At 49.2% G+C, this 12,824-nt stretch overlaps 1 protein-coding gene across 2 annotated transcripts in view; it reads right to left on the reverse strand.

Annotated features, from left to right (window-relative positions):
* Nucleotides 1–12,232, reverse strand: part of FLI1 (Fli-1 proto-oncogene, ETS transcription factor) — a 91,374-nt gene extending 79,142 nt beyond the window's left edge. Inside the window, exons 1-2 of one of the 2 annotated variants that reach the window (XM_088177778.1) lie at nt 11,617–12,232; nt 9,700–9,781 (exon numbers count right to left, since the gene is read on the reverse strand). In XM_088177778.1, coding sequence (XP_088033904.1) covers nt 9,700–9,738 — 39 coding nt within the window. In that variant the 5' untranslated portion in view covers nt 9,739–9,781; nt 11,617–12,232. The remainder of the gene's footprint in view (nt 1–9,699; nt 9,782–11,616) is intronic. The other variant, XM_088177780.1, reaches the window with a different exon arrangement.
* Nucleotides 12,233–12,824: the final 592 nt, after the last annotated feature.

Below are 12,824 nucleotides of genomic sequence, written 5' to 3' on the forward strand. Positions count from 1 at the left end.
CCTTCCAAAAGGGAAATGCAATAATGCCACCAGTGTTTCTCCCCGGCTGCGGCAGGGATGCTTTATTAATACTTTATTTCTCCAAGCCCGAAGCTGGCAGGAGAGCCGCAGATCCCCCTTGCCCCTCCCTCCCCTCCCTCCCCCTCCTCTGAAATTAGCCTCATCAATTCAGCTACAAGTTTGCAGTTCGGATGCAGACACGGGGCTGAACGTGACCAGACCTGGAGGTTTTTTGGCTCGCTGCTCGCCAGCGATTGAGGCCGCCTGCAGCCGGGAGGTGAAGGGGGAGCGCAGGGACAGCCCCGCAGCCCCGGCCTCTCCCGTCTGCTCCGCGCTCCCGGGGTCTGCGCCGGGGTCCCCCGAGAGCAGCACATCTGGATGCTGCTAGCGGGGTCAGGTCCCCCCTCGCCTAGGGCCACAAAACTGGAGTTCAATTAAAAGAAATCACGGTTAACCCTTTGCTTTCCTCATTCCTCTCGTTTTTCCCTGCCCTCTGTCCTGCCCACCCCCCGGCATTGCTGCGGTCCCGGTTCCCCCCTCGGCGTTCCCACATGGCAGGAGGTTGCAGCGACCAGAAAAGCGAGAGGTTAAAGGGAAGAGTAAAACGCATCCTTTCAAAACCCAAATGGTTTCCTCTCCAGACAACGCTCCCCACCAGCCCCGACAAACAACGCAGGTGGGGGGTGAGGAAGAGGACAGGTTGGGGATCTCAACCGCGAAAGGAAGGGGAAAAATCCCCTGGAATCGTCTGTCACCCACCGACCTCACAGGGCACTTTGAGTCGGGGCTGCAGGACTGACAGTGGGGGAGCCGGGGATCCAGGACAGGCGGGGAGAAACCACCTGAAAACGTGCCCAGCTCACGGGAGAGGAGCCCAACACCTTCAAACCCCCTGAACCCAACACCCCCCAAACCCCTGAGCCCAACACCTTCAAAACCTGAGCCCAACACCTTCAAACCCCCTGAGCCCAACACCCCCAAAACCCCTGAGCCCAACACCTTCAAAACTCCCTGAGCCAAACACCCCCCAAAGCCCCTGAGCCCAACACCTTCAAAACCTGAGCCCAACACCTTCAAACCCCCTGAGCCCAACACCCCCAAAACCCCTGAGCCCAACACCTTCAAAACTCTCTGAGCCAAACACCCCCCAAACCCCCTGAGCCCAACACCTTCAAAACCTGAGCCTAACATCTCCAAACCCCCAGAGCCCAACATCTTCAAACCCCCTGAACCCAACATCTCCAAAGCCCCTTTGCCCAGCTCGGGGCTGAAGGGACAAACAGATCCAGCTCCGGCCGCGCATCCCCGGCGCTCCCAAAGACGGGAAGTTGCCAGACAGACCCCCCGTCATCCCACCGGCAGATATTTTAGGAACCCAACTCTGCATTTTATGACCAGACGGGCACCGTGACCCGCAGGGGCTTATTTTGCATGTCTGGGGATGACTGGAACGGAGCCTGCTCAGGTCACTTAGGATACCGGCTCTGCCAGGGATGCTCCGTGCTTTTCCTCCTGTGTTTGGTCTAAAGCAACATTTGGGAGAATCCAAGAGATAAGGGAATGAGCGAAGGTGTTGCCTGCTCTAAAGACAAGACGAACAATCTCCTATTTTCCTCCCAAATAACGAAAAATAGAAGCTTTGCTTTATTTTTTCTTTCTGTTTTTGTTTTAATCCCCCACCCCCTCAAAAAAAACCCCAAAACCCTAAAAAAACCAAAACAAACAAAAAAACCCCCCAAAAAACTCAAAACCAAACCCAAAGCCATCTTTGAAGTTATGCCATACTTTTTGGAAAAAGCTGGAATATTCATAACCTCCGTACGCCAAGCTCTGAATCATCCTAGGTGGTTGTGCCGTGACTCTGGGTATTTAACTGCTATTTGAGTATTTGACGGAGGTTTTAACTGTTATTTAACTGAGTATTTCACTGTTATCGAGCTTCATTTAACCAAGAAGGGAGCCGAGACAGGCAGGGCAAAGGCGGGCACGGGGCTGAGCAGTGTGAGCCACTCTGGGTCTGTTGCTCGCCCTTGGGGTGCACATGTACGTACAGCAGAGGAATTAGGATCTGTTTAATGTGGTCGCCACCAGACATCTGGAAAATCATTTGATCTTGGCAACCACGGGAGATTTCAAATGCTTACATCAGGACAGGCTGGTAGAAATCAGTTACTCCTCAATTATTATTATTTTTTATTATTATTTTTTCTTTCTTTCTTTCGCTCGGTTAATGAACGGAACGGAATTGTCGAGCGGCGTTTTTAATTAGTTCAATTGATCTCGGGCGCTTGGCACGTCCCCACCTCCTGTCCCCGTCCTTAGGGCTGGGTCCCACACGGAGAAGGTGAAAACGCCGCGATCCGAACGAAAGGAATGAGGAGCCACTGAGGGACCTGGCCTGGAGCTGTTTCGTGTCCAGACCCAAATGAATTAACCCTTGGTGTAGTTCGGTGCCAGTCCCTTGCAGAACCGCAAAGATTTGGATTTTCTCTCTGTTACCCACGCGGGATTAGCGGGCATCACTTTATAATTAAAACCGTCCGGTTACTCCCTAGGAATAAACACAATGAAAACCTTCCCGAGCCCCATTGCAGGTTGGGAATCTGATTTTCCGAGGATGGGAGAGGGGATTGGCTTCTGTCACCCTCTCTGACCCCAAGAGCATCAGCTGAGCTGTCGTTGAGCCCAGCCTGGAAATGTCGCTGTGAACTAACGCCGTGATAGGGGACGGGAGCTCAAAAAACCCCCAACATCCACGCCCTGGCTTTGTCGCTAGAAAATGCCTCATTTCCCACTAAATGTGACAAAGTTTCCCTTTTTTAAAACGAGCTTTCAACACATGTGTATTTATATAACCCGCACTGGGTACATTGTGTATTCTATATCTGATATTACTTTCTAGATAACTGTAATACATTCTATTCTCGCTAAACCTGTGTATAATTCCCATCATTCCGTACTTGCAGAGGGCCAGAGTTTATCCCTCTCCAACCTTCACTGGACGGAAATTCTCCCCCAGCTCCCGTGAAGGTTTAAAATCCCCTGTTCTGACTTTCCTCTGGCACCGACCCCATGGCAGAAAGAAAAACGCGACGTGTTTGTTTATTTTCTAAGCCCACATTCTTACGAGCAAAAAACCCCAAACTGCAGCCCTGGGATTTGATCCCCAGAAACGAATCCCAATTTTAGACCCAACTAATTGGGCAAACCTCCGCAATAAAAGGGAATCGGGAGAGTGTTCCAGGCGCAGGACTGAAGGATCGGGTCCCTCCTCCCTGCAGGAACAGCCCAGGAGATCTGGGAACCTGAAGCCGGGAAGTTACTCCCCGCTAATCGCTACTAAGTAAAACATAAAGTCCTAAAAGTGGGGTGGAGAAGATGCAGCAGCTTTGAAGCTGCATCGCAATGAGGGGCGAGCGGGGCGAGCCAGGGGTGTCCTGGCTGCTTTTATTTGAGTTCCATGTCCCAATAAAACAGCCCCCGCCTTCCCTCCCTCCCCCACCCCACAATTATTGAAAAGCTGAGGCACAAAAAACAAAAATACTGAAGGCCAAAAAAACAGACTGCAGTGCACTAGCTCCGAACGTCTGGCCCCTCGCTTGAGGCCATAATTAATTTGAGATTTATTTTTATTGGAGAACCCAGTCTCGTCTGACCTTAGCCAAACAAGACTTCAGCGAGACCCTTGATGCGCTTGAATGGAACAGAATATTTCTCTCTAACTTCTCTTCAGGCGGCCGTGCCTGCTTTGAATTTGTTCCTCAGACTTCATATATTTGGAGATTTACAGGAAAGATTTAAAGCATTTTTCCCCCTTAGCATTCACTCTCTCTTTTCTTCTCTTTTTGCTCTGCCTTCCCTCCACACCTCGTCTCCTTCTAAACACAGGGCTGGGAAAGCACAGGGAGGGCTGGAATACAAAATTCCCCGGGTCCAGCATATTGGGAGGGGGGCATTTTTCTGTAAATTGGGAAAGAATGGAGCCATTAAAAGGTCGCAGAGCTGGGCAGGGGGATTGCTTGTAGCTGCCTAAAGGCGGAGGTCACTGGAAAAGCTCGCCTCTCCTGCTCGGTTTATTTTAGAAAGTTCCAAAGTGCCACAATTCCTGGAGAAAAACAACTTTTCTCCCACCTCGACTTCAATTCAAGCCACGTCTTGAAGGTAAAGCGGGGAAGGACAATGCCAGCCCTTCCCCACGCAGCTGAAAAAGGCAGGACACGGGGACACGGAGAGGGATTTTTCTCTTTAAAATAGAGAGGTCGGTGCGAACAAGACCTAAAATCCTTAAGCACCAAGTTGTCATAAGGCGTTAATCAACGACTTGCCAAAGTCCGACAATTACCCAGCGTTTATGCCGCGAGAAATGGGTGCCAAAAAGGGAAAGAAAGAGAAATGATTTGGTATAAACGTAATTAGTGATTGCGCAGGGGGAGTGACGTAGGAGTTCACAGCAGCTCTGCCCCCGAAGCCACCGCAGTCCCCTCCCCTGTCTGGAGGTGCCTGTCCCGTCCTCCCCAGCCCAGGGGACAGGACTGGAACCCTGCGGATGCCAGGGATGGGGAAAGGGAAAAAAGAACAAGCAGAACCGGAAAAAGCTGTGCAGGATGCGCTCAGTAGGAACATCAGCACCCGGACCGGGGTAAAACCAGCCCAGGGAAGTTTTGGGGGTTTTTTGCAGGGCTCAGGTGCTCCAGCTGCTCCTGGGAGCACGGGCAGGTTTCTGCCCGCTCCACCCGCGCATCCCTGGGCACCTGCGGGCTGAGCCCTCACGGATCCTCTGCAGAGCCTCCCCCTCGCTCGGAGCACCAGGCACCCACCAATCTCACTGAAAACAACGAAATGCCGGCATGTTCTTTCCGGGGAACCTGTCCCCTGCTCCTGTTCAGCGGGAAAGGGACGTGTCCGTGCCAGGCTTTGGCAGTGCCCGCTCCAAAGAAAACTTCACTGTTTTGTCCTTAAAAAAAGAATTTAGCCCCTCTCTCCTTAGGGCTTCTGTAAACTTTCCAGGCTGAGGGAGAGCAAGAACAAACTCAATATTGTTCCCAGCCACGCAGCCCCTTATCCCTCCATGAATATCCTTTTTGTGCTGCAGCACAAACCTTATGGCTGCGTTAAAGCCGAGCTTAAGGAGAGAACCCCGCGCTCTCACAGAGGTTCCTTCCCGGAGCAGAATCCATCTCGGTGCCCTTCCCAAGGGCTGCGCTTCCCGCAGGAGCCGCCGAGGCAGCAGGGTTTGGGTCAGTCCAGGCACGGCAGAGGGAAAGGAAAAGCGGGGGTGAAGTCGGGACAGCACAGCCCATCCTCACCGCCCGCCCTCCCAAGCGGCTTCCCCTGCAGGGTCTTGCCTGGAGCTGGGAGTCCGGTACCTGGAGAGGAAACTGCCCCGAGAGCAGAAACCACAGGAGCAGGAAAAGGGGCTCCGGGAGCAGGAAAATAGTTCCAGGAACGGAAAAGGAGTTCCAGGAGCAGGAAAAGGGGATCCGGGAGAAAAAAAAAAAAAAGATCTCCAGGAGCAGCAAAGAAGCTCCAGGAGAAGAAAGGGACTCCAGGAGCAGAAAAGGAGCTCCAGGACAGGACAGGGTCTCCAGGAGAAGAAAGGGGTTCCAGGAGCACGAAAGGGGCTCCAGGAGAAGAAAAAAAAATCTCCAGGAGAAAAAAAAATACCTCCAGGAGAAGAAAAGAAGCTCCAGGAGAAGGAAAAGAGTTCCAGGAGCAGGAAAATAGTTCCAGGAGAAGAAAAAAATCTCCAGGAGCAGAAAGGTGCTCCAGGATAGGACAGGGTCTCCAGGAGCAGAAAGGGAGAGAGGCTCAGCCAGGCTGCCTCGGGGAGGGCAGGGCACGGGAAGCGAAAGCAGAAGTGAGGACGAGGAGGTAAAAGGGGACACGAAGCGTTTGGATGTTGCCCAAGGGCAGAAGAAAAGCGCGGGTGAATAATGAATATTGAATAATGAACCACCAAAATGATCCTTGTGCCACTTTATACACGTCTGAAACCACAGACTGGCAGGGCAGGAGGGGACCATGAACTGCTGTGACATGGAAGAGCTCGTTGCAATGGTAATAATTAAAAAATCTGAATTCAGACATCATGTTGCTTTGCTTGTGGCCCTAATTCTTTCCACATCCCTCCAGTTAGGATTCCAGTGCTCTCTTATTTTAAAATGAAATTTCCCAATTATATTCCATGTTTCATTCTCTAAAGTCAAGTCCTTGTGCTTAGATGAGATTAGCACCCTCTGACACACTGTGAATTATTAAATACCTGCAGATCAGTCAGTCCCCGATGGTCTGACGAACAGAATTTCTTTAACAGTTGTGCAGAATAAGCCATGAAGGATCAAAAAAAATTTTTTTTCTATGAATTCCCAGCCCTCCATTGAATTAAGGGCCTGATAAGAAGTGGGTATGGGAGAGAAGCTTGGGTTCCCCTGGCAGGAGTTCTGGGGGATTGGGTTCCCTGGAAGATTGGGTTCCTGTGTCAGTTCTGTAGGATCTGTGGGATCTGTTATCAGTGTTTTCAATAACCCCTCTGCACCGTGATGGAAATCGAGGTTTCAGCACTGAGAAGTTGAGCTCCAACCCGAGTGACTCCACAGAAAAATCCTTGTTAAAACAAAGCATTTTAGAATGAAATCCACCTCTGCCTCCTGCAGCTCCCTCACCTCACCTCACCCCTCAGCCTGCGTCTGAAAAGCCATGACAAGAACCCCGTGGCCTGAAGGTGCTCACAGGATATTTGGTGAATTTGTTCCCCCTGGGAATTCCTGTGGAACACCCTGCAGCCTCCCCCTGTGGGCTCCAACCCAGAGAGACGAGGCCTTTTCTGCCCCAGGCACAGAGGAAAGCTGAATTTGAGGCACACTGTCCATGTGCTGGGGAGGATCTGCAGAAAAGATCAATCCAAATCTCTCTTTCTCTAGTGGGGATGGTGTAAACATCCCTCAAAGTAATGAAGAAAATACTTCTCCCTTCCATAAGACAGCAAATAAGGTTTTGTGGGAGAGTGACATGAAGAAATAATAATAAGCAGAATAGACACAGAAAGAGAGAGGAATTGGGACTCAATAACCTTTCAATCTTCTGCTTTTCCAACTTCGTGCTCCCCAGAGCTGGGGAAGCCTTCCCAGGTCAGTGTGGGGCAGCAGGGAGGGAAGGAAGGCAGGGGAGGCTCAGAGGGACCTGGTTCAGCTGCACCCACACTCTAAAGATGGGGAAATGCAGCAGTGGAGGTTGGAGGTGCCCTGCTCAGGAGCACCGAGCTCACTCCAGCACGGAGGGGATCCATACCCACATTTCCTGGAACATTCACCAATCCCAGGTCTCTGTGAGCAGGCCAGGCACTGTCAGAGCCTCTCTGCTGCCTCTGGATGTGTTTGAGTCACTGGGAGCTGCCACCAAACTCAGAGACTGACCTCAGCCATGTGTTCAAGGTTCAAACTTCCCTGGATTTCACCACATTCCCACCTTGATGAGCAGCTCTCAGTGAACTGCCCAGGTACCATTTGGTCCCACTGGGACAGCTCTGCCCAACTCAAACCACCCAGAATCAGTGGCAGACATTTCCTTTGTCTCCAGGAGATTTTGGATCAGACTTCATCGAAATCCTGGTGACTTTTTTAAACACAGAAACGAATCATTTCCCCAGTGCCATCAGTGTGGGAGAAGCTCTGCAGACAAAATAGCCAAGACAGTGTCCTTGCCCAAAATGCCACCAGCTGAGGAGGAAGGGCTGTGTTAGAGGAGAGTCCAGCATCCCACTGCTCATCCCTCCCTGCACACTCTGAGTCCCACCTGGGCAGCTTTTCCTGCTGGAAGCAGCACAAACTTCTGGGAACAGAACTCTGTCCCAGCCCCGTGCCTGCAGGACTGCACCTCCTGAGGAGGCTGACACAGACAGGGATCCCTCAGTCCTGCTGGAATGTTCATTTATTCAGGCCTGGGTCTCAGTTCCACTTGATCCCAAAGGAATTTTGCAGCCCTGGATCTGCCTCCCAGCCCAAGGCAGTGACAGGATGTGAGGACATCACCTCACAGAGCCTTCCTCTCCTCATTGCAAACAGAGCACCCCAGGCCATTCCCACAGCCCTGGCTCCACAGCCAGGCACACACTGGGGAACATCTTCCTTTGCTTGAGCTCAGGGGGGATTTCCCTTCCCCAGACTTGAATTTCAGCTGTTCCCCACAATTTCTGCTGTTCTAGAGCCTGCTCCAGAGCGATGCAAACTTAATGAGCAAAATTAACTCACCAGCATTCCCTAAAACACCAACGTGGGAGTGGGATTTTGGGGGATATCAGCCCAATGGGGAATCCTGCCCATTCCTGGCTGGATTTGTTGTAGAAATGTGGAGCAGCTCACCCAATGCCACATGGCCTGGGATCATCCCAAACGTGCATTTCCACTAATTGTCCTAACGAGCTGCCCAAACTGAGCCATAACCTCGGGATTATTCCCAGGAATCATTCAGTGGATCATCCCCAATAATGAAAATCCCAATTGGGGCACAGACCATTGATAGAGGGAAAGGGGGGGGGGGGAAAGAGAGACCAAATTCCTGTAATAAATTATTCATTACAAATTATCCACCCAGCTCTAGTTAACACCCTCCTGTGTTTCTTCACGGACAGGAGAGGCTTGTGGTTTAGATTTTCCCTAAGTGCTGCAGCATGCAGGGTTTGCCTCAAACGTGTAACCCAGATGTCCCAGCTTGGTTTATTTACATTCTTGGGAGCTGTTGTGAAAAAAACCCCATATGATGTCAAATATAACATAGAGCTCAGCTGAGGTAAAAAGGGACAAGGCTGTGCCAACCCTGCTTTAGTTTTTGTTTTAGTCTTTAAAAAAAGAAGAGGCAGAAGTGGCTCATCAAAATACATTGTAAGATCCATTTTTGAACTTAAATTAAAAATGGAATAATATATATATAGATAGATATAGATATGTACAAACAAATATTTAAAGTGTAAGATCTGGTAATATCAGTTAAAAACCAAAACAACAGAAGTTAATTTTCCCACTAAATTGCATGGAAACATTCAAGCACAAAAAGAAACTTCAGGAGCACAGAAAGAAATCCCAGCGTTACACAGGACTGCCTGGTGTGACAATCCATTGCTTCAGAACTGAGAGAGAGGTTTGCCTTGAACTCATTCACAATTTCCCCCTCTAAATCCACTCTGAAATGGACCTTTCAGAAAGCACACAACTCCACAGATCATCTTGCACATGGAATTCAGGAGCTGGCACAGCAGAGAAATGAAATTTAGCTCTGCTTCAGGACTAAGGGAGCTGGGAAAGCAGAAAATTGGAAGGAAATTCAAGGAACCACTATGAGACGTAGCACAACCCCATGGCTGTGTTGGTTCCAGAGTTCCAGTCAGGACCAGACTGAATTTAAGACAGCCTGGCCATAGGATAACCCAGCAAACCCAGCAGCAAGGAGGGATCAAAGACAAGCCCACTTGAACTCATTGCTTGTCCCTGATGATGCAACTTCTGACTCAACCCTGCACATTTCCAAAACGATAAATTTGATATTTCAGTCTCTGACTCCTCTCCCACTGAAAATCAAGGGATTTTTTTTTTCCTGCTAAATTCAGTAAGAAAGGGAATGAGATTTTTCAACCAATACAAACGACTGTGAATTTGGGAGGATTGGAATTTTTGACATTACCTGTTTAAAGATGCTGTCATGTCTTACCTTGACGTAAGACGAAGTGTCTGGTACAGTCTGAAACATCCTTACTTGTTTATTAGATATATTTAAAGGTCCTAAATTTGACCTGAAATAAATCATAAAAATACTCCCAGTCACATATTTGCATATAGAAAAATAAAGGAATAAAGCCTAGTTTAAATAATAAGATTGATAATAAAATTTAGACGGGAATGATTTAAGTGTAAATTTTAAAGGATAGGGAACCACATCAACAAAGTAACTAAAATCAAGTAAGAGAGTGTCGGAGCAGGGGTTTATTTCTCTTTTTAAACACCAGAATCCTTTGGATTCTCCCTCCTCTTTAGGAAAAGAGCCTCCTTCACTTTTGACCAGAGCAGAAGGGAAATGTTTGACATTTGATTAACTGAATTTCTTAGCCAACAATTAAAAGCCAGCTGAAATACTCGTGTTTTCATGTCGAGCCTAGTTAACCCCATTGACTCGTACCCCAAGGTTTCCCTCGGCTGAGCGAGGGGCAGTTCCTGGCTCATTGAAACCATCCCGAGCCATTAACCCGCCGGCCCCGGCTGATTTAAGGAACCTTCCCCACCAACAATAATTAAACCATAAATTAAAAAATATTCCGAAAGGAAGCATCGCTGCAAATATTAAAAGAACTCTCAGGGTTGTCATCCCATTTCTATTTCGGGTCCTGCTCAGACTTTATCTCACACTCAAGGCACCCCATCTGTTTTTCTGTACTCCGAAGACTTGACGAGCTCCTGATGAACAGAGGGGTTTTTTTGCCTGCAACCCCCAAAATCGTCACTACAGAGATGCAGAGATTAACAACCATGGTGAAAAATGTGATGGTGTGTGGGCAAACAGAGCAAAACATCCCACAAAGCCATTTTATTTGTCCTCCCCGATCCTCTCGGGGTCTTCTTCTGGAAAACAATTAGCTAAGTGTAATTAGTTAGGTGTAAGTAGTGCATCATGAAGAATCATGGGCAGCCTCACACATGCCCAGCCTGCCGCTCTGCGCGGTTTTCTCGGGATGGAGGAGTCAGACACGGAGCCGGGAATTGTCACAGGACAATGACCCGGCAGGATGCGCCAGGAGCGCACCGGCAGCCCAACTCCAAAACTCCAGAACTCGCGGATTTTTTCCAAGCTCTCGAGGAAAAGCTGTGGGGTCCAGACCGCGCCTTTAGCGCGGGTCTAATCCGAGCCAGCCCCGGGTTTAATTACAGAACTGCGTTAATGAAGCGGCGCGGCCGCTGGAGCTGAGAACCCGCAAAGCCCGGGGGCACCCCCGCGTCCCTGGAGCCACCGAACCATCCGCGGAGTTAAGGGAAAGGAAAAAAGAAAAAAAACCCCAAACAAACAAACAAGAAAAAAACACCACAGTCCAACAACTGGAAAATAAAAGTTCGCTATCTGCACGTAACCCCCCTTTAATTGATTTTTAAAGTATTTATTGCCCGTCCAGCTGGCACGGGAGGGCAAGCGGCTCTAAAGCGGACAATGTGTTTCTGATAAGTACAATTCTTTTTTTTTTTTTTTCCCCTGTCGTCCTCCCTCCTAACACATTCCAGTTTCTTTTGCTTCTGAACTTGCGACGGGGGATGGGGGCAGGCAGAGTGAAGGGACAAGGTAATTTTGCCTCGCCAGTAAATTTTCTGGGGTCAAGGATTCCCATATTGGTTTCCCCCGCTCTCCTCTTTACCCCTGATTAACGTCCCCACCCCCCCCCCCCCCCCCCCTTTACCTCCCTGTTGTAATTACGCCTGTGCATGTAAATAAATACATCTGCATATTTTGGAGCCGGTTCTCAAGAGTCTGCAGCGGATTATTTATCAATCGTCTCCCCCTGCCAGCGTCAGCCGCGATATAAAAAGGCCTCTTAAACTACTTTTCGAATCGCTTATTCCAACTGCTATGATTGAAAGGACTCACCTTTTAGACCCTTTCCCCTCAGCCAGTGGCAGAGCAGTTTGTAAAGATCCAGGTTGAGACCAAACCCGAAGTCCCCACCAGCTGTGGAGCTCTGCCCTTGCCGCTGCAGTTTTGCGGGGAGAAGAGAGATTTAAACTTGTTGGATCCAAAGCAGCGCTGAAGTTAAAATTCCCAGCCCATGCAGACAGGCTGCATCAAGCAGGCATTTCCTCAGGGGGCTTCTGTGCTGCTCGCAGCTCCAGGACGTGCTTTGCTTTCCTTTCCCTTGCTTCTCTGCCCTCTACTTTTCATTTGATTTCCGTTTTCCCCCCTTATCAATATTCCAGCTGTTCCCTCAGATTATTCGTGGCCATGGGACATCCTCGCCCCATGAGCCCTCCTGGCGCTATGAGCGACTTTAAACAACACACCAAAAAAAGAAAAAGAGAGGGAAAAAAAAAAAAGGAAAAAATTCACAACTTTTAAAAAAGTATTGCTGAGGAGTCAAGCCAAAAAGAGACGCTGAGTGGAGCTCAAGTGCTACTTTAAATCCCCTTTTTTAAATAAGGAAGTTTCAAATATCCGTTTTTAAATCATCGTTCCTTATTTTGGGGCTTTCTTTCCTGACTCGTACCTAGAAAAGAGTTAACCCATTTCCCCCTGCAGCAGGACCGAAAGCATGACGGAGCACGCTGCAGATGCACACGGCTGGGAAATGGGATGGAATCGGCTCCAAACGATTCCTTTGGATAAAGAATTCCGCATTTCTCCCTGCAAGCCGAAACCCCCAGCTCTTTTTAGCTATTTCATAAGAGCCTATCAAGCAGTAACGCGTTCAGGAGGGAAAGGAAACACATCTTCAATCCAGGGATGGATTTTTCCCCATCGGAGTCACGTTCCTGGTGCATTTTGTCATCTCAGAAGCCTTCACAGATAATATTTTGCGCTAACCTGGGCAAAAGCTTCCAGGGATTTTAGTACAACATCAATTTTAAACGCAACCCTCAGAAGGGTTACCAAAACTATTTGGAAAATGTTCTTCCATTCTCTATTCTCTTTCTCTCCTCCCCGGCTTTGCCCCAAATTCCAACATATTGAAACATTTTTCTCCTTAATAAGAGGAACATATAAAATGAAGGGGTGAAAGGGCAACCTGGGAGCCGTGCCTTGAGCTCCGCGCACAATTTACTCCCTGGTAGACGAGGCGTTTAGCATTCCTCCCAATTTCC

Source organism: Sturnus vulgaris, chromosome 23 (assembly GCF_052056855.1).
Source record: "Sturnus vulgaris isolate bStuVul1 chromosome 23, bStuVul1.hap1, whole genome shotgun sequence".
Classification (NCBI taxonomy): domain Eukaryota; kingdom Metazoa; phylum Chordata; class Aves; order Passeriformes; family Sturnidae; genus Sturnus; species Sturnus vulgaris.